Source organism: Pristiophorus japonicus, chromosome 31, assembly GCF_044704955.1.
Source record: "Pristiophorus japonicus isolate sPriJap1 chromosome 31, sPriJap1.hap1, whole genome shotgun sequence".
In the NCBI taxonomy this organism is placed as follows: domain Eukaryota; kingdom Metazoa; phylum Chordata; class Chondrichthyes; family Pristiophoridae; genus Pristiophorus; species Pristiophorus japonicus.
Window position 1 is genome coordinate 3,133,227 of NC_092007.1, and position 25,390 is coordinate 3,158,616.

The window sequence follows — 25,390 nt, forward strand, 5'->3', positions numbered from 1 at the left end:
TCTAAACCTGCAGTCTTGGTCTCCTCAGCTGAGGATGGATATACTTGCCTTGAAGGCGGTGCAACAAAGATTTACGAGATTGATTCCTGGGATGAGAGGACTGTCTTATGATGACAGATTGTGTAGAATGGGCCTGTTCTCTCAGGAGTTTATAAGAAGGAGAGCTGATCTCATTGAAACATAAAAGTTTTCGAAGGGGATTGACAGGGTAGATGGGGAGAGGTTGTTTCCCCTGGCTGCAGTGTTTCAAACTAGGGGGCACAGTCTCAGGGGAAGGGGTAGCCCATTTAAGACTGAGATGAGGAGAAACCTTTGGAATTCTCTGCTGTAGAAGGCTGTGGATGCTGAGTCTCTGAGTATATTCAAGGCTGAGATAGATACATTTTTGGGCACTAAGGGAATCAAGGGATGTGGAGATTGGGCAGGAAAGTGGAGTTAAGGTCGAGGATCAGGCTTGATCTTATTGACTGGCAGAGCGGGCTGGAGGGGCTGTATGGCCGACTCCTACTTCTATTTCATATGTTCACATATGTTCATATGCACATATGTCCCCTGTACTTCTAAATCCATTGGATTTTAATTTTAGAGATGTGATCAATGCTGGGACTTTTGCTATTCACATGGTTTATCAATGACTTGGAAGTAGGAATTGAGATAAAACTGTCAATTTTCAATTTAGATTTTACACTATTTCTAATTACATTAAATATTAAGTGTAAAATTAGGAAGTGTTTGATTTTAACATGTACAGCTTGATCTGATGACATTGGTGGAGATAAAAGTAATTTCTGACGAAGAGTCAGTGAATTGTTAACTCTGTTTCTCTCTCCACAGATGCTGCCTGAACTGCTGATTATTTCCAGCATTTTCTGTTTTAATTTCATATTTCCAGCAGCTATAGTATTTTTACTTTTGTATAAAAGTAATTCCTTTTATAGTTTTTGACATCATGGTCATTATCAGTGACTTTGCATTACAATTACTGTACAACAATTAATGTAATAATGAATTGCCGAGTGATGATGATGAAATCAAAACTTTCTTTCACGCATCACACGTCAATTCTAACATGATACTATCACTGGCGAGATGACAGTTTTTCAGCAAAATCAAGGAAAAACAATCCTGGATCATGGCATTCGTAATGTGTAATATATAATCTTCGTATTAAGTTGAATATATATCTCATTACATAATGTAAATTCGTATTTTGAATAGATAGCATGATATCATATGCCCCATCAATCAACTTTCTCTTATATTACCAAACTTACTGATGATAAAATTGATTAGAATTGGATACATTTTAATCCCAAAATCTACCATAGTAGACATACATTGTTGCAAAGTACATATTGGATATCTCAATTGGATTTCTTATTTTCCAATCCTCCCCATGCTAAACTCACTAGGTTTGGTAATAATTAACAAAGCAAATAAAATATTACATAATTTTCTGTGACACTTACAGCTAATATTTAGATAATATGGGTCACTGCTTCTTCCAGCAATAGAATTATATGTATGGCACACAAATCCTCCATCAGACTTCAACACTCCAGATACAGTGAGGGTTTATTATCTCCACTTAGAGCAATCCTACCACCAGGGTTAAAAGTTTTATTTTCTTTAAGCCAGTTATATGAATCTGCTGGACCTGAAGAACTACATGTCAGAGCCATTGTATCATTGTGTTCTACAGCATGTGTGTTATTGGATGAGACGATAATCTCCTGTAATTTGACAGAACCTATTATTCATGTGCATAATATGATGTAGAGGAGTTTGTTATAGTTGATCATTATATTAATTGATATCTGAGCTTCTTGGAATCTCATTCTAATACTATTGCTTCCTTGTGAATGGAAGACTAAAATTATGAAATGTAAAAATGTCAAATAGTAGTACTTTGTACATCGATATGCTATTTAAATATGCTGCTTCATATTGCGCAAATACAAAATGGAACAAAGTGTATGAAATTTATGAATTGCTACCATGGAACTTAAACTCAAAGAATTACTTGAAAGATATTAAAATTATATTTTTGACAGAGAGGTTTATATCATTGCAAATAACACCCCATGTTGGTTTTAGAGTCGCAATACAAGCAAGCCTAAAAGGAAGTTCACAAAATGAGTACATTTATACAGAGTGCAATACAACAGAGGAAATACAGACAGAAATATTGATTAGAGGAAACCTTCAAGGTGACATTTACCATCTTGCTATGTGTAACGACCAGAACAATACTTCTTCAAATGTGACAAATTACAAAATCACTTTTTCTATAAGGCAGATGTTTCACATGCAGCTGGAGTGTCTTGGAACCAGGACTAGTCTCTGAAAGAATCATTCACTTAGGGGCCAACTGAAAATGTTTGTGGTGTTAGTTCATTAAGCGGATGAGATAGATAGTGCCCTAATGATTCTGGGCTTGTCTACCCCTCAATTATCCAGCCTAATTCCACTTTTCAGCTCTCGGTCTGCAGCCTTGTCGATTACGGTACTTCAAATGTATATCCAAGTACTTTTTAAAAGCAATGAGGATTTCTGTCTCTACCACCCTTTCAGGCAGAGTACCAGACCCCCACCTTCCTCTGGGTGAAATCATTTCTCTTCAGCTTGCTCTGTTCTAAAGAAAACAACCCCAGACTATCCAATCTTTCCTTGCAGTTAAAATTCTCCAGTCCGGGCAACATCATTGTAAATATCTTCTGTACCTTCTCTATTGCAATCACATCTTTCCTGCAAAGTGATCACCAGAACTGTACACAGTACTCTAGCTGTGGTCTAATTAGTATTTTAGACAGATCTAGCATAACCTCCCTACTCTTATATTCTATGCCTCGACTGTTGTAATGTAGGAAACCACGAATCAAAACTCAACCTTTCTGAACTAAATTGATAGGTCCTTACTATACAGTATAAATGCTTGAGAGGTCAGTCTGTGACCTGTCCTTTATTCCTTAGCACTCCAAGTGATCAAGGTGGGTGGAGCTTCCCCTTTTGTACCTGAAGGCCCAGGTTAGGAGTGTCTCCCACCTAGTGGTCAGTGTTCTCACAGTGAACAACTTAGGTCAGATTATACATGGGTTACAATGCTGGTTGAATACATGACATCACCACCCGCCCAAAGTCTTATTGGGATCACAGGTTGAGTCTCTCTGGTGGTTTACACTCCCTTGTAGAGCGCCTGAGTTGGGGCTCCGGTTGTTGGGCGCTGGCCTGAGTGTCTGCTGTTTGCGGTGCCTCAGGTCTGTCCGGACTGCCCACAGTGATTGGGCCCTCCTCCCTTTGGTTCCGGTGTTCGGTCACCTGTGGTGGAGTGAACTCTACATCGTGTTCTTCCTCTGCTTCTTCAATGGGGTTGCTGAACCTCCTTTTTGTTTGATCCACGTGTTTGCGGCAGATTTGTCCATTGTTAAGTTTAAGTACCAGAATCCTATTTCCCTCTTTGGGAATCACAGTGCCTGTGAGCCATTTGGGCCCTGCAGCGTAGTTGAGGACAAAAACAGGATCATTTACATCAATACATCACGCCCTCGCATTCCTGTCATGGTAGTCATGTTGTCGCTGGCGCCTGCTCTCGACAATTTCTTTCATGGTGGGGTGTATAAGGGATAACCGGGTTTTAAGCATCCTTTTGATTAGCAGCTCTGCGGGTGGAACCCCTGTGAGTGAGTGTGGTCGGGATCTATAGGCCAACAGGAGGCGTGATAAGCGTCTTTGTAGGGAACCCTCTTGGATTCTGAGCATCCCCTGTTTGATTATCTGCACTGCTCGTTCTGCCTGGCCGTTTGAGGCCGGCTTGAACGGTGCCGTTCTGACATGGTTAATTCCATTGCGTGCCATGAAGTCCTGGAATTCAGTGCTTGTGAAGCACGGGCCATTGTCGCTGACCAAGACGTCCGGTAGACCGTGGGCGGTGAACATTGCCCGTAGACTTCCTACCGTGGTGGAGGATGTGCTTGAATTTAAAATGGCACACTCGATCCATTTGGAGTAGGCGTCTACTACAACCAAAAACATTTTTCCCATGAAAGGACCTGCGTAGTCCACATGGATGCGTGACCAAGGCTTGGTGGGCCATGGCCAGGGGCTAAGGGGGGCTTCCCTGGGCACATTGCCCAGCTGGGCACACGTGTTGCACCTGCGAACACAAAGTTCCAGATCTGCGTCTATCCCTGGCCACCAAACGTGTGACCTGGCAATTGCCTTCATCATGACAATGCCTGGGTGCTTATTGTGGAGTGCTCTGATGAACACCTCTCTTCTCATCTGGGGCATGACTACGTGGTTTCCCCACAGTAGGCAATCGGCATGAATCGAGAGTTCATCCCTGCGCCTGTGAAATGGTTTAAATTCCTCAGGGCATGCCCTGTACGTAGCTGCCCAGTCCCCATTCAGGACACATTTCTTGACTAGAGACAATAGCGGGTCTCTATTTGTCCAGACTTTAATCTGGCAGGCTGTCACGGGTGAGCCTTCGCTTCCGAAAGCTTCAACAGCCATGACCATCTCAGCAGCATGCTCGGTAGCCCCTTCTGTGGTGGCTAGTGGGAGCCTGCTGAGTGCATCGGCGCAGTTTTCGGTGCCCGGTCTGTGCCGAATTGTATAGTCATAGGCAGCTAACGTGAGTGCCCACCTCTGTATGCGGGCCGATGCGTTTGCATTTATGGCCTTGGTGTCGGCCAAAAGGGACATTAGGGGTTTGTGATCTGTCTCCAGCTCAAATTTCCTGCCAAGCAGGTACTGGTTCATTTTCTTTACAGTTTATACACATGTGAGCGCCTCCTTTTCTACCATCCCGTAACCCCTTTCTGCCTGGGACAGACTCCTGGAGGCATAAGCTACCGGCTGTAACTGACCCTTGACACTGACATGCTGCAACACACACCCGACACCATAGGATGACGCATCGCATGTTAACACAAGTTTCTTACATGGGTCATATAGCGTTAACAGATTGCTGGAACATAACAAATTGCGTGCTCTAATAAAAGCCCTTTTCTGGCTGTACCCCCAGACCCATTCGCGACCTTTACGTAGGAGCATGTGTAGCGGCTCTAGCAGCGTGCTCAATTTGGGAAGAAAGTTCCCAAAATAGTTCAGCAGCCCCAGGAATGAATGCAGCTCCATCGTGTTACGGGGTCTGGGTGCTCTCTCAATCGCTTCCGTCTTGGACGCAGTAGGGCTGATCCCGTCTGCTGCTAACCTCATCCCCTGTAATTCTACCTCTGGAGCTAGGAAGACGCACTTCGCCTTTTTCAGTCGCAGCCCTACCTGGTCCAGTCTGCGTAGCACCTCCTCCAGGTTGTGGAGGTGTTCTTCAGTATCGTGATGAGGATGTCGTCCTGAAAAACCACCGTCCCTGGAATCGACTTGAGGAGGCTTTCCATATTTCGTTGGAAGATCGCGGCGGCCGAGCGAATCCCGAACGGACATCTGTTGTACTCAAACAACCCCTTGTGTGTCGTGATCGTGGTCAGCTTCTTCGACTCACTCGCCAGCTCCTGGGTCATATAAGCTGAGGTCAGCTCCAATTTTGAAAAAAGTTTGCCACCGGATAGTGTCGCAAAGAGGTCCTCCGCTCTCGGTAGCGGGTACTGGTCTTGGAGTGACACCCGATTGATGGTGGCCTTGTAATCACCACATATCCTGACCGACCCATCCGCCTTGAGCACCGGCACAATCAGGCTCGCCCAGTCACTGAATTCAACTGGCGAGATGATGCCTTCCCTCAGCAGGCGGTCCAATTCACCTTCTATCTTTTCCCGCATCACGTACGGCACCGCTCTGGCCTTGTGGTGTACTGGCCTGGCATCCGGGTTTATGTGCATCACTACCTTGGCCCCCATGAAAGTGCCGATGCCGGGTTGAAATAGTGAGTTAAATTTGTCCAGGATCTGTGAGCATGATACTCGCTCCACAGAGGAAATTGCAATGACATCGCCCCATTTCCAGTTCATGACAGCAAGCCAACTCCGCCCCAGTAGTGCGGGTTCGTCCCCTGGGACAATCCAGAGTGGCAACCTGTTCTCCGAATCTTTGTGGGTCACGACTACCGTGGCGCTGCCTAGCACCGGAATGATCTGCTTTGTGTAAATCCGTAGCTGAGCGTCAATCGGCGATAATTTTGGCCTCCTGGCCTTGGAAGGCCACAATTTTTCGAACTATTTGATACCCATCAGAGACTAGCTGGCCCCCATGTCTAGCTCCATTGATACTGGGATGCCATTATCGGTGGCGTCCTGGTGTATGAACTGTATACGTGCTCCACATGAACTCGCTGAACTTCAGCTTCCAGCGATTTCCCCCAGCATTCATTTCTGCAATTTCTGCAGGTATTTACCTCATCTCTGCAAACTTCGGCTGAGTGTGTGCCTCCACGCCTCCAACATGAGTTGTTGTTGGAAACAAAAGGTCCCTTGCCAGTCGATCGTCCCTGACTGTCCCTGTGATTGTCCTTGAGTGCGTCATTAACAGATTTTGATGGCCCCATTACTGGCCGCATTGTCCCTTGCAATGGTGTGAATCGCTGTTCAACTTGCCATTGTCTCTGTCGAACTCCCCCTCTAGGTTTGACTACATGTTGGGGCATGCCCGATTGCCCATGTCTGCCTGGAGAACTGTGTGCTGCTTTAACAATGTTGAATCTCTGTCCCAACCATTCCTTAACACAGTACCTCTCGTCTGTTCTGCTCGTGGCCATGCTCGCGTGGTTTAAATCTCAGTTTCTCGTCACCAATGATATGTCCTTACTGTACAGTATAAATGCACATGAGGCCCATGCTTGAGAGAAGGTCAGTCTGTGACCTGTCCTTTATTCCTTAGCACTCCAAGTGATGAAGGTGGGTGGAGCTTCCTCTTTTGTACCTGAAGGCCCAGGTTAGGAGTGTCTCCCACCTAGTGGTCATTGTTCTCACAGTGTATAACTTAGGTCAGATTATACATGGGTTACAATGCTGGTTGAATACATGATAAAATAACTGGGATAGTTTTTCCACAGCAAACAACGCGGTATTCCATTGTTGGGTTATGCACCACCTACACAAAAAATGATCTAGATTTCTGCAAACCTATGGAAAACACCATACTGCAGAACAAATAGGTCAGGTCAAAAAAAAATTACAGGGAAATTAGAAGCAAAGATAAATCAGTATGTTAGATAGAATAGAGAACTTCATTTAACCTCCAATCACTGCATCCCAGAGTACTTAAGGAGGTGACCTTGGAAATAGCAGATGCATTGACAGTCATTATCCAACATTCCATAGACTCTGGATCAGTTCCTATGGAGTGGAGGGTAGCCAATGTAACCCCACTGTTTAAAAAAGGAGGGAGAGAGAAAACAGGGAATTATAGACCGGTCAGCCTGACATCGGTCGTGGGTAAGATGATGGAAACAATTATTAAGGATGTCATCGCAGCGCATTTGGAAAGAGGTGACATGATAGGTCCAAGTCAGCATGGATTTGTGAAAGGGAAATCATGCTTGACAAAACTTCTGGAAATTTTTGAAGATGTTTCCAGTAGAGTGGACAAGGGAGAACCAGTTGATGTGGTGTATTTGGAATTTCAGAAGGCCTTCGACAAGGTCCCACACAAGAGATTAATGTGCAAAGTTAAAGCACATGGGATTGGGGGTAGTGTGTGACGTGGATTGAGAACTGATTGTCAGACAGGGAGCAAAGAGTAGGAGTAAATGGGTACTTTTCAGAATGGCAGGCAGTGACTAGTGGGGTACCGCAAGGTTCTGTGCTGGGCCCCCAGCTGTTTACATTGTACATTAATGATTTAGACAAGGGGATTAAATGTAGTATCTCCAAATTTGCGGAAGACACTATTGAGCTGTGAGGAGGATGCTATGAGGCTGCAAAGTGACTTGGATAGGTTAGGTCAGTGGGCAAATGCATGGCAGATGAAGTATAATGTGGATAAATGTGAGGTTATCCACTTTGGTCGTAAAAACAGAGACAGACTATTATCTGAATGGTGACAGAATAGGAAAAGGGGAGGTGCAACGAGACCTGGGTGTCATGGTACATCAGTCATTGAAGGTTGGCATGCAGGTACAGCAGGCGGTTAAGAAAGCAAATGGCATGTTGGCCTTCATAGCGAGGGGATTTGAGTACAGAGGCAGTAAGGTGTTACTACAGTTGTACAGGGCCTTGGTGAGGCCACACCTTGAGTATTGTGTACAGTTTTGGTCTCCTAACTTGAGGAAGGACATTCTTGCTATTGAGGGAGTGCAGCGAAGGTTCACCAGACTGATTCCCGGGATGGCGGGACTGACATATCAAGAAAGACTGGATCAACTGGGCTTGTATTCACTGGAGTTCAGAAGAATGAGAGGGGATCTCATAGAAACGTTTAAAATTCTGATGGGTTTAGACAGGTTAGATGCAGGAAGAATGTTCCCAATGTTGAGGAAGTCCAGAACCAGGGGTCACAGACTAAGGATAAGGGGTAAGCCATTTAGGACCGAGATGAGGAGAAACTTCTTCAGCCAGAGAGTGGTGAACCTGTGGAATTCTCTACCACAGGAAGTTGTTGAGGCCAATTCACTAAATATTTTCAAAAAGGAGTTAGATGAAGTCCTTACTACTAGGGGGATCAAGGGGTATGGCGAGAAAGCAGGAATGGGGTACTTAAGTTGCATGTTCAGCCATGAACTCATTGAATGGCAGTGCAGGCTCGAAGGGCTGTTTGGCCTACTCCTGCACCTATTTTCTATGTTTCGATGTTTCTATGTTTCCATAACAATAAACATTAAAATGTAGTAGCAATTTTTTATACTTTTGATCCTGAATCTGTAATGGGAAACTTTACATGAGAATTAAACCCCAGAATCTCTCATTATGCCTCTCAACACATCTCCTGGAAGAATAAACTAGGAGAAGCAATCACCAGTGGCTGCCATAGTACTTTCAGATTTTGGCAGCTTCACCATACAGAATTGTTCATCAGAATCAGCCGAAAAGAACGATGCAATGGCAGAAGCTGAACTGAATGTTGATACTTGCCTCATTCAGGCCTCATGTATTAATATTTTTATAAGGCATAATTTAATATACATGGGAGATAGCTGGCTGACCTGCAAACCAAAATACCAGGCCTGCATCATGTAGATAGCATGACTCTAACATAAGTTTGTAGCTGATGAAGCAAGCAACTTTCCAGCTAATATAGTCAGTTCAATGTCATATACATTTCCTCTGACAATTTGAGCTATCAGAAAAGAACATTATTGTTCTTTCATACGCCATACCATTTAAATATGCATGGCACAAAGTTTACTGCAGTACCATAGAAACATAGAAACATAGACAATAGGTGCAGGAGTAGGCCATTCGGCCCTTCGAACCTGCAGCAACATTCACTATGATCATGGCTGATCATGCAACTTTAGTACCCCATTCCTGCTTTCTCTTCATACCCCTTGATCCCTTTAGCCATAAGGCCCACATCTAACTCCCTTTTGAATATATCTAACGAACTGGCCTCAACAACTTTCTTTGGTAGAGAATTCCACAGGTTCACGATTCTCTGAGTGAAGAAGTTTCTCCTCATCTCGGTCCTAAATGGCTTACCCCTTATCCTTAGACTGTGACCCATCGTTCTGGACTTCCCCAACAATCAGGAACATTCTTCCTGCATCTAACCGTTTCAATCTCATCAGAATTTTATATATTTCTATGAGATCCCCTCTCATTCTTCCAAATTCCAGTGAATATAAGCCTCGTCGATCCAGTCTTTCTTCATACGTCCGTCCTGTCGTCCCGGGAATCAGTCTGGTGAACCTTTGCTGCACTCCCTCAATAGCAAGAACGTCCTTCCTCAGATTAGGAAACCAAAACTTCACACAATATTCAAGGTGTGGCCTCAGCAAGGCCCTGTACAACTACAGTAAGAGCTCCCTGTTCCTATACGCAAATCCTCTCGCTAGGAAGGCCAACATGCCATTTGCCTTCTTTACCACCTGCTGCATCTGCATGCCAACTTTCAATGACTGAAGAACCATGATACCCAGGTCTCGTTGCAGCTCCCCTTTTCCTAATCTATCACCATTCAGATAATATTCTGCCTTCCTGTTTTTTCCACCAAAGTGGATAATCTCACATTTATCTATATTGTACTGCATCTGCTATGCATTTGGCCACTCACCTAACCTGTACAAGTCACCCTGCAATCTCTTAGCATCCTCCTCACAGCTCACACTGCCACCCAGCTTAGTGTCATCCGCAAACTTGGAGATATTACACTCAATTCCTTTGTCTAAATCATTAATGTATATTGTAAATAGCTGGGGTCCCAGCACTGAGCCCTGCGGCACTCCAATAGTCACTGCCTGCCATTCTGAAATGGACCCATTTATCCTGACTCTCTGCTTCCTGTCTGCCAACCAGTTCTCTATCCACGTCAATACATTACCCCCAATACCATGTTCTTTAATTTTGCACAACAATCTCTTTTGATGGACCTTGTCAAAAGCCTTTTGAAAGTCCAAATACACCACATCCACTGATTCTCTCTTGTCCACTCTACTAGTAACATCCTCAAAAAATTCTAGAAGATTGCAAGCATGATTTCCCCTTCATAAATCCATGCTGGACAAAGCCTGGGATTTTACGCTTCTGAGCTCCTGACTATGTCAACCATTGCTCAATGGGTAACACTCTCACCTCTCAGTTAGAAGGTAATGGGTTCAAATCGCAATCCAGAGACTTGAGCACAAAATCTAGGCTGACACTTCCGTTCAGTACTGAAGGAGTGCTGAACTGTCAGAGGTGCTGCCTTTAGGATGAGATGTTAAACCAAGACTGTGTTTGCCCTCTCAGGTGGATGTAAAAGATCCCAAATCACCAATGTTCCCTTTTAGCAGTGCGTCCACACAACACTCCAGTGATCCTGTGGAGCAGCTTTTCAATACAAAAACTACACATGCGCAGTATTTTGAATGGCCCATGCAGATATTTAAAGGGTCTGCGCAGCAGTAAGAAAATTACAGGCAACATTGCACGGCACTATTCCAAAGAAGAACAAGGCAGTTCCCCCTGGTGTCCTGGCCAATATACATCCCTCAACCAAAACTAACATCACTAAAACAGATGATCTGGTCATTATCACGTTGCTGTTTGCGGGAGCTTGCTGTGTGCAAATTGGCTGCTGTATTTCCTGCATTACAATAATGACAACACTTCAAAAGAACTTTGTTGACTGCAAATTGCTTTAGAACATCCTGAGATCATGAATGATGGAATATAAATGTCGTTTGTTGTATTACCTATCAGAAAAAGCATGGGCTGAGGTGAGGAATTTTCCAATATGTGCTATGGCTACACATCAACCTATCGGTTGGCATAGTTCACCTACACAACAAAGGCAAATTAACTTGACCCCGAGCTTCTGGTCGCCTGTCACTTTCATTCTCCGCCCACTCCCACTCTGATCTCTCCATCCTCGGCCTCTTACGCTGTTCCAACAAAGCTCAACGTAAGCTCACAGAACAGCATTTAGACACTTCACAGCCTTCTGGACTCAACAGCAAGTTCAACAATTTCAGACCATAACCTCTGCACCACATTTTCCCACATGGTAGCTGTTGATGATTCAGCCATTTCCATTTACACCTCATCTAGACTCATCTTTTGTTTCTTAACTTGCCCCATTACCATCTCATTTTGCCTTGCACCATCAACCCTTTTGTCTCTTCTGCCTTCCATCCTATCACAGACCTTCCCTTTTGTCCTTTCCTCCCCTCCCTCCTTTCCATGCCTCTACACTTGCTTTAAAATCTGTTACATCTCTAAATTTTTCCAATTCTTACGACGGGTCATCGACATTGCACTGTCAGAGGTGCCGTCTTTCAGATGAGACATTAAACCGAGTTCCCCTCTGTTCTCTTAAGTGGACGTAAAAGCTCCCATGGCACCATTTCGAAGAACAGGGGAGTTATCCCGGTGTCCTAGAAACATAGAAACATAGAAAATAGGTGCAGGAGTAGGCCATTCAGCCCTTCTAGCCTGCACCGCCATTCAATGAGTTCATGGCTGAACATGAAACTTCAGTACCCCCTTCCTGCTTTCTCGCCATAACCCTTGATCCCCCGAGTAGTAAGGACTTCATCTAACTCCCTTTTGAATATATTTAGTGAATTGGCCTCAACTACTTTCTGTGGTAGAGAATTCCACAGGTTCACCACTCTCTGGGTGAAGAAGTTTCTCCTCATCTCGGTCCTAAATGGCTTACCCCTTATCCTCAGACTGTGACCCCTGGTTCTGGACTTCCCCAACATTGGGAACATTCTTTCTGCATCTAACCTGTCTAAACCCGTCAGAATTTTAAACGTTTCTATGAGATCCCCTCTCATTCTTCTGAACTCCAGTGAATACAAGCCCAGTTGATCCAATCTTTCTTGATAGGTCAGTCCCGCCATCCCGGGAATCAGTCTGGTGAACCTTCGCTGCACTCCCTCAATAGCAAGAATGTCCTTCCTCAAGTTAGGAGACCAAAACTGTACACAATACTCCAGGTGTGGCCTCACCAAGGCCCTGTACAACTGTAGCAACACCTCCCTGCCCCTGTATTCAAATCCCCTCGCTATGAAGGCCAACATGCCATTTGCTTTCTTAACCGCCTGCTGTACCTGCATGCCAACCTTCAATGACTGATGTACCATGACACCCAGGTCTCGTTGCACCTTCCCTTTTCCTAATCTGTCACCATTCAGATAATAGTCTGTCTCTCTGTTTTTACCACCAAAGTGGATAACCTCACATTTATCCACATTATACTTCATCTGCCATGCATTTGCCCACTCACCTAACCTATCCAAGTCACTCTGCAGCCTAATAGCATCCTCCTCGCAGCTCACACTGCCACCCAACTTAGTATCATCTGCAAATTTGGAGATACTGCATTTAATCCCCTCGTCTAAATCATTAATGTACAATGTAAACAGCTGGGGCCCCAGCACAGAACCTTGCGGCACTCCACTAGTCACTGCCTGCCATTCTGAAAAGTACCCGTTTACTCCTACTCTTTGCTTCCTGTCTGACAACCAGTTCTCAATCCACATCAGCACACTACCCCCAATCCCATGTGCTTTAACTTTGCACATTAATCTCTTGTGTGGGACCTTGTCGAAAGCCTTCTGAAAGTCCAAATATACCACATCAACTGGTTCTCCTTTGTCCACTTTACTGGAAACATCCTCAAAAAATTCCAGAAGATTTGTCAAGCATGATTTCCCTTTCACAAATCCATGCTGACTTGGACCTATCATGTCACCATTTTCCAGATGCACTGCTATGACATCCTTAATAATTGATTCCATCATTTTACCCACTACTGAGGTCAGGCTGACCGGTCTATAATTCCCTGTTTTCTCTCTCCCTCCTTTTTTAAAAAGTGGGGTTACATTGGCTACCCTCCACTCCATAGGAACTGATCCAGAGTCAATGGAATGTTGGAAAATGACTGTCAATGCATCCGCTATTTCCAAGGCCACCTCCTTAAGTACTCTAGGATGCAATCCATCAGGCCCTGGGGATTTATCGGCCTTCAATCCCATCAATTTCCCCAAAACAATTTCCCGACTAATAAAGATTTCCCTCAGTTCCCCCTCCTTACTAGACCCTCTGACCCCTTTTATATCCGGAAGGTTGTTTGTATCCTCCTTAGTGAATACCGAACCAAAGTATTTGTTCAATTGGTCCGCCATTTCTTTGTTCCCCGTTATGACTTCCCCTGATTCTGACTGCAGTGGACCTACGTTTGTCTTCACCAACCTTTTTCTCTTTACATACCTATAGAAACTTTTGCAATCCGCCTTAATGTTCCCTGCAAGCTTCTTCTCGTACTCCATTTTCCCTGTCCTAATCAAACCCTTTGTCCTCCTCTGCTGAGTTCTAAATTTCGCCCAGTCCCCAGGTTCGCTGCTATTTCTGGCCAATTTGTATGCCACTTCCTTGGCTTTAATACTATCCCTGATTTCCCTAGATAGCCACGGTTGAGCCACCTTCCCCTTTTTATTTTTACGCCAGACAGGAATGTACAATTGTTGTACTTCATCCATGCGGTCTCTAAATGTCTGCCATTGCCCATCCACAGTCAACCCCCTAAGTATCATTCGCCAATCTATCCTAGCCAATTCTCGCCTCATACCTTCAAAGTTACCCTTCTTTAAGTTCTGGACCATGGTCTCTGAAATTACTGTTTCATTCTCCATCCTAATGCAGAATTCCACCATATTATGGTCACTCTTCCCCAAGGGGCCTCGCACAATGAGATTGCTAATTAATCCTCTCTCATTACACAACACCCAGTCTAAGATGGCCTCCCCCCTAGTTGGTTCCTCAACATATTGGTCTAGAAAACCATCCCTTATGCACTCCAGGAAATCCTCCTCCACCGTATTGCTTCCAGTTTGGCTAGCCCAATCTATGTGCATATTAAAGTCACCCATTATAACTGCTACACCTTTATTGCATGCACCCCTAATTTCCTGTTTGATGCCCTCCCCAACATCCCTATTACTGTTTGGAGGTCTGTACACAACTCCTACTAACGTTTTTTGCCCTTTGGTGTTCTGCAGCTCTACCCATATAGATTCCACATCATCCAAGCTAATGTCTTTCCTAACTATTGCATTAATCTCCTCTTTAACCAGCAATGCTACCCCACCTCCTTTTCCTTTTATTCTATCCTTCCTGAATGTTGAATACCCCTGAATGTTGAGTTCCCAGCCCTGATCATCCTGGAGCCACGTCTCCGTAATCCCAATCACATCATATTTGTTAACATCTATTTGCACAATTAATTCATCCACCTTATTGCGGATACTCCTTGCATTCAGACACAAAGCCTTCAGGCTTGTTTTATTAACACCCTTTGTCCTTTTAGAATTTTGCTGTACAGTGGCCCTTTTTGTTTTTTGCCTTGGGTTTCTCTGCCCTCCACCTTTCCTCATCTCCTTTCTGTCTTTTGCTTTTGTCTCCTTTTTGTTTCCCTCTGTCTCCCTGCATTGGTTCCCATCCCCCTGCCATATTAGTTTAAATCCTCCCCAACAGCACTAGCAAACACTCCCCCTAGGACATTGGTTCCAGTCCTGCCCAGGTGCAGACCGTCCGGTTTGTACTGGTCCCACCTCCCCCAGAACCGGTCCCAATGCCCCAGGAATTTGAATCCCTCCCTGCTGCACCACTGCTCAAGCCACGTATTCATCTGCGCTATCCTGCGATTCCTACTCTGACTATCACGTGGCACTGGTAGCAATCCCGAGATTACTACTTTTGAGGTCCTACTTTTTAATTTAGCTCCTAGCTCCTTAAATTCGTTTCGTAGGACCTCATCCCTCTTTTTACCTATGTCGTTGGTACCAATGTGCACCACGACAACTGGCTGTTCTCCCTCCCATTTCAGAATGTCCTGCACCCGCTCCGAGACATCCTTGACCCTTGCACCAGGGAGGCAACATACCATCCTGGAGTCTCGGTTGCGGCCGCAGAAACGCCTATCTATTCCCCTCACAATTGAATCCCCTATCACTATTGCTCTCCCACTCTTTTTCTTGCCCTCCTGTGCAGCAGAGCCAGCCACGGTGCCATGAACTTGGCTGCTGCTGCCCTCCCCTGATGAGTCATTCCCCTCAACAGCACCCAAAGCAGTGTATCTGTTTTGCAGGGGGATGACCACAGGGGACCCCTGCACTACCTTCCTTGCTCTACTCTTCCTGCTGGTCTTCCATTCCCTATCTGGCTGTGGACCCTTTCCCTGCGGTAAGACCAACTCACTACACGTGATACTCACGTCATTCTCAGCATCGTGGATGCTCCAGAGTGAATCCACCCTCAGCTCCAACTCCGCAACGCGGTCGGTCAGGAGCTGGAGGTGGACACACTTCCCGCACACGTAGTCGTCAGGGACACCGGAAGCGTCCCTGAGTTCCCACATGGTACAGGAGGAGCATAACACCCGACTGAGCTCTCCTGCCATGTCTTAACCCTTAGATACACTTAAACTGGTAATAACAATGTTAAAAGTTACTGACCAATATAAGAAGAAAAAGAAAAACTACTCACCAATCACCAGCCAATCACTTACCCCCTAGGCTGTGACGTCACCTTTGTATCTTTGCCTTCTCCCTGCAGCTGCACCAGTACGCCTCTCACCGACCCCGGACTCGCGCTGCTCCGAGCTCCCGCCTCCTCGACTGACTGCTCCGAGCTCCCGCTGGCCTTTATAGGCCTCTCACCGACCCCGGACTCGCGCTGCTCCGAGCTCCCGCCTCCTCGACTGACTGCTCCGAGCTCCCGCTGGCCTTTATAGGCCTCTCGCTGACCCCGGACTCGCGCTGCTCCGAGCTCCCGCCTCCTCGACTGACTGCTCCGAGCTCCCGCTGGCCTTTATAGGCCTCTCGCCGACCCCGGACTCGCGCTGCTCCGAGCTCCCGCTGGCCTTTATAGGCCTCTCACCGACCCCGGACTCGCGCTGCTCCGAGCTCCCGCCTCCTCGACTGACTGCTCCGAGCTCCCGCTGGCCTTTATAGGCCTCTCGCTGACCCCGGACTCGCGCTGCTCCGAGCTCCCGCCTCCTCGACTGACTGCTCCGAGCTCCCGCTGGCCTTTATAGGCCTCTCACCGACCCCGGACTCGCGCTGCTCCGAGCTCCCGCCTCCTCGACTGACTGCTCCGAGCTCCCGCTGGCCTTTATAGGCCTCTCGCTGACCCCGGACTCGCGCTGCTCCGAGCTCCCGCCTCCTCGACTGTCCTGGCCAATATTTATCCCTCAATCAACATCACAAAAACAGATTATCTGGTCATTATCACATTGTTGTTTGTGGGAGTTTGCTTTGTGCAAATTGGCTGCGTGTTTTCCACATTACAACAGTGAATAACTCCAAAAAGTATTCAAATGGCTATAAAGCGATTTGGGATGTCCGATAGTCGTGAACAGCGCTATATAAATGCAAGTCTTTTAGATTTACACTACACAACTTTAGTGTACTGATTAAACTTGCTGCGCTATAAACCAACTCGCAGATAAAGGGATATATATATATATTATCGCAGCCCAGTTGAGGCACCAACACTTTCTGGTCTGGTAGTACAATGTCTGCGTGGTTTGATGCAGGCGGGCGGCACCGATTCGGCAGGTACCTGAAACTGACAGCGGAATGTAATTCCAACCTGTTCATTATTTGTAATACCTGAATTTCCCCGATCGGAAAACACACCCGAACAAGTCAGTGATTATACAGGGTATATTGCAAACTATATGTGAATTATGCTGTAAAATTTAGTGTGTTTTTCTATTAAATTATCATACGAATAGAATACTAATTGAACAAATAATCTTCCAAAATAAACTTGTCACTCACCCAGTACATGCAGAGTGATGGTTGCTTTTGCTTGACCTGCGTCGCCTGTTAACACGGTAACAGTATACTCTCCACTGTCCGAAACTGTCACTGACATCAGCAGGAGTGATCCGTTCTGGGGGAAATATTCAACCCGTGTTCTGTACTTATCATTTATAATCGGTATTCCAATGGTCCACTGACCGATAAGTGTCGTCCCGAAGTTCCAGGTAATACTTATCGTCGGAACTGACGGCAGCACTGAAAAAAATGCGTTGTCTCCGACGGTCACATTTATCCGACTGTTTTCTGTCTGGACAGTTAAACCCTGGAGTTCAACTGAGGAAAGAAAATCACATTGAGGAGGAAGTAGAGAGAAACACTCAAACTCGACATAATATGTACATTTCTAAAGTGATACTAACGTCATCTCTTGCTGAGTCTGATTTTCGATGACAATCCCGAAAAGAAATGAAATGGAAAGTGGTCCTCACCCGCAGATATCAATAAGCAAACAGCTCCCGCGGTAAGTGTCAGTGTTACCATCCTGAGAGAGCAGCGCCAGTCCCTGTTACACTCGGTGACTGACCCGCTCTTCCTGGTGCACAGAACAAGTCAGTTGAATCATTTACTAAAGCGGCAATGCTGATTGGACCGAGTGTTGTTCACCTGACTGGAAACTCATTCCACAGATTCCAATCGATTACATAGTATTTACAGCACAGAAATAGACCTTCCGGCCCAACAGGCCCATGCAGGTGATATTTGGTCCACATGAAGCCCCGCCCACCCTTCCAACCCCATCAACATTATCCCTCTATTTCTTTCTCCCTTATGTGTTTATCTAACTTCCCCTTAAATGCGTCTATGCTAGTCACCTCAACTACTCCTTGTGGTAGCAAGTTCCCGATCATAAAAACGGTCTGGGTAAAGAAGTTGCCCTTGAATTTCCGATTGGATTAATTCGGGACTATTTTATATTTATGGCCCCTAGTTCAGGTCTCCTCTTCAAGTGCAAACTCCTTCTCGACGTCTACCCAATTGAACCCTTCCATAATCTTAAAGGCCTCTGTGTTCATTTTTCTGAAAAAAGAGCCCTAACCTGTTCAACTTTCCTGATGGGAATATCTCTCAGTTCTGGTGTCATCCTTGTAAATCTTTGTTGCACTTTCTTCAGTGTGTCTCTATCCTTTTTATAATATGGAGACTAGAGGGCCGAAATTGTTCCTCCCAATAAAGTCTCTGGCCGCCTGAAAACAGTGGCCACAGGACAAAGCGGAATGACCGTCGACTCTCTGCGGAGAGGCCACCATCTTGTAAACTGCCCTTCATCAGGGTCGGAGCGGTGTAGGGGACCGCTCCATCTGTTTTCCCACCACGGCGTGCACACTCTGAACCCTTACCGACAGCGGCGACCCCTTCCCGAAATTGCCCCACGGAAATATCCCTTTTGTGGAATTGTCCCGTGGGAGTGATGCCACAACAGGCCAGTGCCCCCGACAGCTTTTTGTGTCAGTACACTCCTTGTTGGTCAGTGGCGTGGCCGCCTTTAAAGGGAAGATGGCGCTGCAGGCAATGTCTAGAAATTAGAGCCAGACCTTTCAGGAGTGAAATTGGGAAACACTTCTACACACAAAGAGAGGTAGAAGTTTGGAACTCTCTTCAGCAAATGGCAATTGATACTAGATCAATTGTTCATTTTTAAATTGGAGATTGATAGCTTTTTGTGAACTAAAGCCAAACTATGGAGTTAGGTCTCAGATCAGCCATGATCTCATTGACTGGTGGAACAGGCTCGAGGGGCTCAATGGCCGACTCCTGTACCTATGTTCCTATCAGATACTCTCATTTGAAATCTAGGATTTAATAAACTTCCTGTGCCGAATGACATTCTAGCCTATGTAGCATCACATCAAGATAACCTGTTTAGAGTATCAGTGATATTTGAATACACAGAATAGCGAAAGAATGGAGATAACTATACATGTTGTTAACTATTATTAATAACCTCTAATGGTGCTGTTACAATGACAAACAGATCAGGGTACAATTGGAAATGCAACAGTGCAGAACACAGGCAGGAGAGCATTACCACAGTGTCACTGGATGGAAACACAGCTTGATTGCTTCTGGGCGATTCTAAGGTTTATGTTTGTAAAGAAAGTGCTAAAGATTCATAAATGTAATATTTGTAATAAATCCGAGTAGTATCACTAGGACAATTGAATAGTTGCAGTAATGATGCGCTTTAACAGAAGGTTCACCAGTTTCGGCACCGATTCGGCAGGTACCTGAAACTGACAGCGGAATGTAATTCCAACCTGTTCATTATTTGTAATACCTGAATTTCCCCGATCGGAAAACACACCCGAACAAGTCAGTGATTATACAGGGTATATTGCAAACTATATGTGAATTATGCTGTAAAATTTAGTGTGTTTTTCTATTAAATTATCATACGAATAGAATACTAATTGAACAAATAATCTTCCAAAATAAACTTGTCACTCACCCAGTACATGCAGAGTGATGGTTGCTTTTGCTTGACCTGCGTCGCCTGTTAACACGGTAACAGTATACTCTCCACTGTCCGAAACTGTCACTGACATCAGCAGGAGTGATCCGTTCTGGGGGAAATATTCAACCCGTGTTCTGTACTTATCATTTATAATCGGTATTCCAATGGTCCACTGACCGATAAGTGTCGTCCCGAAGTTCCAGGTAATACTTATCGTCGGAACTGACGGCAGCACTGAAAAAAATGCGTTGTCTCCGACGGTCACATTTATCCGACTGTTTTCTGTCTGGACAGTTAAACCCTGGAGTTCAACTGAGGAAAGAAAATCACATTGAGGAGGAAGTAGAGAGAAACACTCAAACTCGACATAATATGTACATTTCTAAAGTGATACTAACGTCATCTCTTGCTGAGTCTGATTTTCGATGACAATCCCGAAAAGAAATGAAATGGAAAGTGGTCCTCACCCGCAGATATCAATAAGCAAACAGCTCCCGCGGTAAGTGTCAGTGTTACCATCCTGAGAGAGCAGCGCCAGTCCCTGTTACACTCGGTGACTGACCCGCTCTTCCTGGTGCACAGAACAAATCAGTTGAATCATTTACTAAAGCGGCAATGCTGATTGGACCGAGTGTTGTTCACCTGACTGGAAACTCATTCCACAGATTCCAATCGATTACATAGTATTTACAGCACAGAAATAGACCTTCCGGCCCAACAGGCCCATGCAGGTGATATTTGGTCCACATGAAGCCCCGCCCACCCTTCCAACCCCATCAACATTATCCCTCTATTTCTTTCTCCCTTATGTGTTTATCTAACTTCCCCTTAAATGCGTCTATGCTAGTCACCTCAACTACTCCTTGTGATAGCAAGTTCCCGATCATAAAAACGGTCTGGGTAAAGAAGTTGCCCTTGAATTTCCGATTGGATTAATTCGGGACTATTTTATATTTATGGCCCCTAGTTCAGGTCTCCTCTTCAAGTGCAAACTCCTTCTCGACGTCTACCCAATTGAACCCTTCCATAATCTTAAAGGCCTCTGTGTTCATTTTTCTGAAAAAAGAGCCCTAACCTGTTCAACTTTCCTGATGGGAATATCTCTCAGTTCTGGTGTCATCCTTGTAAATCTTTGTTGCACTTTCTTCAGTGTGTCTCTATCCTTTTTATAATATGGAGACTAGAGGGCCGAAATTGTTCCTCCCAATAAAGTCTCTGGCCGCCTGAAAACAGTGGCCACAGGACAAAGCGGAATGACCGTCGACTCTCTGCGGAGAGGCCACCATCTTGTAAACTGCCCTTCATCAGGGTCGGAGCGGTGTAGGGGACCGCTCCATCTGTTTTCCCACCACGGCGTGCACACTCTGAACCCTTACCGACAGCGGCGACCCCTTCCCGAAATTGCCCCACGGAAATATCCCTTTTGTGGAATTGTCCCGTGGGAGTGATGCCACAACAGGCCAGTGCCCCCGACAGCTTTTTGTGTCAGTACACTCCTTGTTGGTCAGTGGCGTGGCCGCCTTTAAAGGGAAGATGGCGCTGCAGGCAATGTCTAGAAATTAGAGCCAGACCTTTCAGGAGTGAAATTGGGAAACACTTCTACACACAAAGAGAGGTAGAAGTTTGGAACTCTCTTCAGCAAATGGCAATTGATACTAGATCAATTGTTCATTTTTAAATTGGAGATTGATAGCTTTTTGTGAACTAAAGCCAAACTATGGAGTTAGGTCTCAGATCAGCCATGATCTCATTGACTGGTGGAACAGGCTCGAGGGGCTCAATGGCCGACTCCTGTACCTATGTTCCTATCAGATACTCTCATTTGAAATCTAGGATTTAATAAACTTCCTGTGCCGAATGACATTCTAGCCTATGTAGCATCACATCAAGATAACCTGTTTAGAGTATCAGTGATATTTGAATACACAGAATAGCGAAAGAATGGAGATAACTATACATGTTGTTAACTATTATTAATAACCTCTAATGGTGCTGTTACAATGACAAACAGATCAGGGTACAATTGGAAATGCAACAGTGCAGAACACAGGCAGGAGAGCATTACCACAGTGTCACTGGATGGAAACACAGCTTGATTGCTTCTGGGCGATTCTAAGGTTTATGTTTGTAAAGAAAGTGCTAAAGATTCATAAATGTAATATTTGTAATAAATCCGAGTAGTATCACTAGGACAATTGAATAGTTGCAGTAATGATGCGCTTTAACAGAAGGTTCACCAGTGAACACATGAAAATTGAACCTGAAGATTTGAAACAAGAAAGAAAGGATTTACTCAAACCTCAGAACATCCCAAAGTGCTTTACAGACAATGAAATATATTTGAGGAGCGGCCACAGTTGTTACACAGGAAATGAGGAAGCCAATTTGTGCACAGCAAGATCCCAAATACAGCCACGAGATCAATGATCAGATAATCTGTTTCTTCATGATGGCTGAGGGATAAATATTGGCCAGGACACTGGGCTGAGCAGCGCCCCCCCGCGCGCCCCCCCCCCCCCCGCCTCCGCCCCTGCTCTTCCATTGAAATACTGCCATGGGTTCTTTTAGAGAGAGCTGACTGGGTTTGGCTTAATGTGGCAACCGAAAGACGGCACATCTGAGAGTGCAGCATTCCACAGCATTGGGTTGGCAACATTAGGGAGGGAATGTCGCAGGTCGCTGATATACTGTCGGTGCACATGAGGGAGGGAATGTCACAGGTTGCTGATATACTGTCGGTGCACATGAGGGAGGGAATGTCGCAGGTCGCTGACATACTGTCGGTGCACATTAGGGAGGGAATGTCACAGGTCGCTGATAGACTGTCGGTGCACATTAGGGAGGGAATGTCACAGGTAGCTGATATACTGTCGGTGCACATTAGGGAGGGAATGTCACAGGTAGCTGATATACTGTCGGTGCACATTAGGGAGGGAATGTCACAGGTAGCTGATATACTGTCGGTGCACATTAGGGAGGGAATGTCACAGGTAGCTGATATACTGTTGGTGCACATGAGGGAGGGAATGTCGCAGGTCGCTGATATACTTTCGGTGCACATGAGGGAGGGAATGTCATAGGTCGCTGATATACTGTCGGTGCACATGAGGGAGGGAATGTCGCAGGTCGCTGATATACTGTCGGTGCACATGAGGGAGGGAATGTCACAGGTAGCTGATATACTGTCAAAACACATGAGGGAGGGAATGTCACAGGTAGCTGATATACTGTCGGTGCACATGAGGGAGGGAATGTCACAGGTAGCTGATATACTGTCGGTGCACATGAGGGAGGGAATGTCGCAGGTCGCTGATATACTTTCGGTGCACATGCGGGAGGGAATGTCACAGGTAGCTGATATACTGTCGGTGCACATGAGGGAGGGAATGTCGCAGGTCGCTGATATACTGTCGGTGCACATGAGGGAGGGAATGTCACAGGTCGCTGATATACTGTCGGTGCACATGAGGGAGGGAATGTCACAAGTAGCTGATATGCTGTCGGTGCACATGAGGGAGGGAATGTCACAGGTCGCTGATATACTGTCAGAACACATGAGGGAGGCAATGTCACAGGTCACTGATATACTGTCAGAACACATGAGGGAGGGAATGTCACAGGTCGCTGATATACTGTCAGAACACATGAGGGAGGGAATGTCACAGGTCACTGATATACTGTCAGAACACATGAGGGAGGGAATGTCACAGGTCGCTGATATACTGTCAGAACACATGAGGGAGGGAATGTCGCAGGTCGCTGATATACTGTCGGTGCACATGAGGGAGGGAATGTCGCAGGTCGCTGATATACTGTCAGAACACATGAGAAGGGGAATGTCGCAGGTCGTTGAGATATGGGGGGAGCATATGAGGGAGGGAATGTTGGAGATAGTTGAGATGCTGCAAGAAGTCATGAGGGAGGGAATGTCAGAGATTTCTGCTGCAATAAGGGAACATGCCCAGATCCTGCGGCCATTGATGGGATCAACTGCCACCCCTACCCCAATCCACAGACCAACCTCTGAAGAGGCCCAACCCAAGAACCGCTGCGCTACCGCCAGCAGACAAGGGTGGACTCACCAAGACCAAGCGCAGCGGGCGTTCTTAGAATAAGTTGGAGGAGAGACGGGTGCAGCCTTTGTTTGCTGCTGTTGTTGTTGTTACTGTTGTAACTGTACTCAAGTTAAAATGCTACTTCAAAATGCCAATGGCCCTCACTATGATGCTGCGCGTCGCAATTCCCGCTCAGCTTTCGTCCGGGTTACATGTAGGGGCATCATGAGCCAGGTGGTGAGGCCGTATCCTTTGTACTCCAGCAGCCAGCTCTGCCCTTCTGGCTGCTGCTGAAACATGGCAGATATAGCGCTGTCGCATAGGATGAAAGCATCATGCATGCTCCCAGAGTAACTTGTATCAACTGCCATGATGTGATGCATGTCGTCACACACGAGCTGCTCATTCATGGAATAAAAGCACTTCTGTTGCTGTACAGCTCAGAATCTTCCAAAGGTGCTCGCAAGGCAATGTGGGTATAATCAATGCAGCCCTGCACCTTGGGGAAACCAGCAATCTTGGAGAAGCCAACAGCCCTGTCACGCATTGCATGGGCGGTCATGGGGAACTTGATGTAGTCATTCGTCCGGGCACACAGTGCAGCAATCACCTGCCAAATGCAGATATGTGTTGCATGTTGAGAAATGGCGCACACAGCCCCAGTTGTGGCCTGGAATGATCCAGATGCATAAAATGAAAGTGCAGCTTTAACCTTTACTTCAACTGACAAAGCAGTCCTCCTGACGCTTCTATGGTGCAGGTCTGCTTTTATTAACTCACAGATCTCAGTTACAACTTATTTGCAGAAATGCAGCCTTCCCACAGAGTTTGCCTCACTCAGGTGCAGGTATGAACGCTTGTCTCGATATACCCAATGTGGGTACTGTATGTGTTCTGAGGTTCCTCAGGTGATGGGTAAGGCCTCCTGCTCATCATCCTACGTGTTCTGAGGTTCCTCAGGTGATGCTGCCGAATCAATCTTCTCCTCCGCAGCACAATCATGTAGGTGGCTTGCACGAGGTTGGAATCAATGCATTAGTGAGAAAGGATATTGGCTCAAATGATCACGATATTCAAACAGTTTGGGTGGAATAATAAGGGAAAAAGTCGCTGCTGGGCATAGTCTATAGGCCCCCTAACAGTAGCAACTCTTTTGGTCGGAGTATAAACCAGGAAATAGTGGGGGCTTGTAAAAAGGGAACAGCAATAATCATGGGTGATTTCAACCTCCATATTGATTGGACAAATCAAATTGGTCATGGTAGTCTTGAGGACGTATTCATAGAGTGCATAAGGGACAGGTTCCTTGAGCAGTATGGAACGGAACCGACCAGAGGGCAGGCTATCTTGGATCTAGTCCTGTGTAATGAGACAGGATTTATAAACAATCTCCTAGTAAAGGATCCCCTTGGAATGGTGATCATAGCATGGTTGAATTCCAAATTCAGATGG

General features: G+C 45.7%; 1 protein-coding gene across 4 annotated transcripts in view; it reads right to left on the bottom strand.

The window, feature by feature from the left end:
* LOC139240313 (cell adhesion molecule CEACAM6-like) overlaps nucleotides 1-20,422 on the bottom strand; it is a 141,670-nt gene extending 121,248 nt beyond the window's left edge. For 3 of the 4 annotated variants that reach the window (XM_070868784.1, XM_070868785.1, XM_070868787.1), the window contains exons 1-3: nucleotides 20,351-20,422; nucleotides 19,878-20,195; nucleotides 17,387-17,704 (exon numbers count right to left, since the gene is read on the bottom strand). In XM_070868784.1, coding sequence (XP_070724885.1) covers nucleotides 17,387-17,704; nucleotides 19,878-20,195; nucleotides 20,351-20,402 — 688 coding nt within the window. In that variant the 5' untranslated portion in view covers nucleotides 20,403-20,422. Of the gene's footprint in view, nucleotides 1-17,386; nucleotides 17,705-17,859; nucleotides 18,028-19,877; nucleotides 20,196-20,350 lie in introns of those variants that run through there. The other variant, XM_070868786.1, reaches the window with a different exon arrangement.
* Between the last annotated feature and the right edge of the window lie 4,968 nt (nucleotides 20,423-25,390).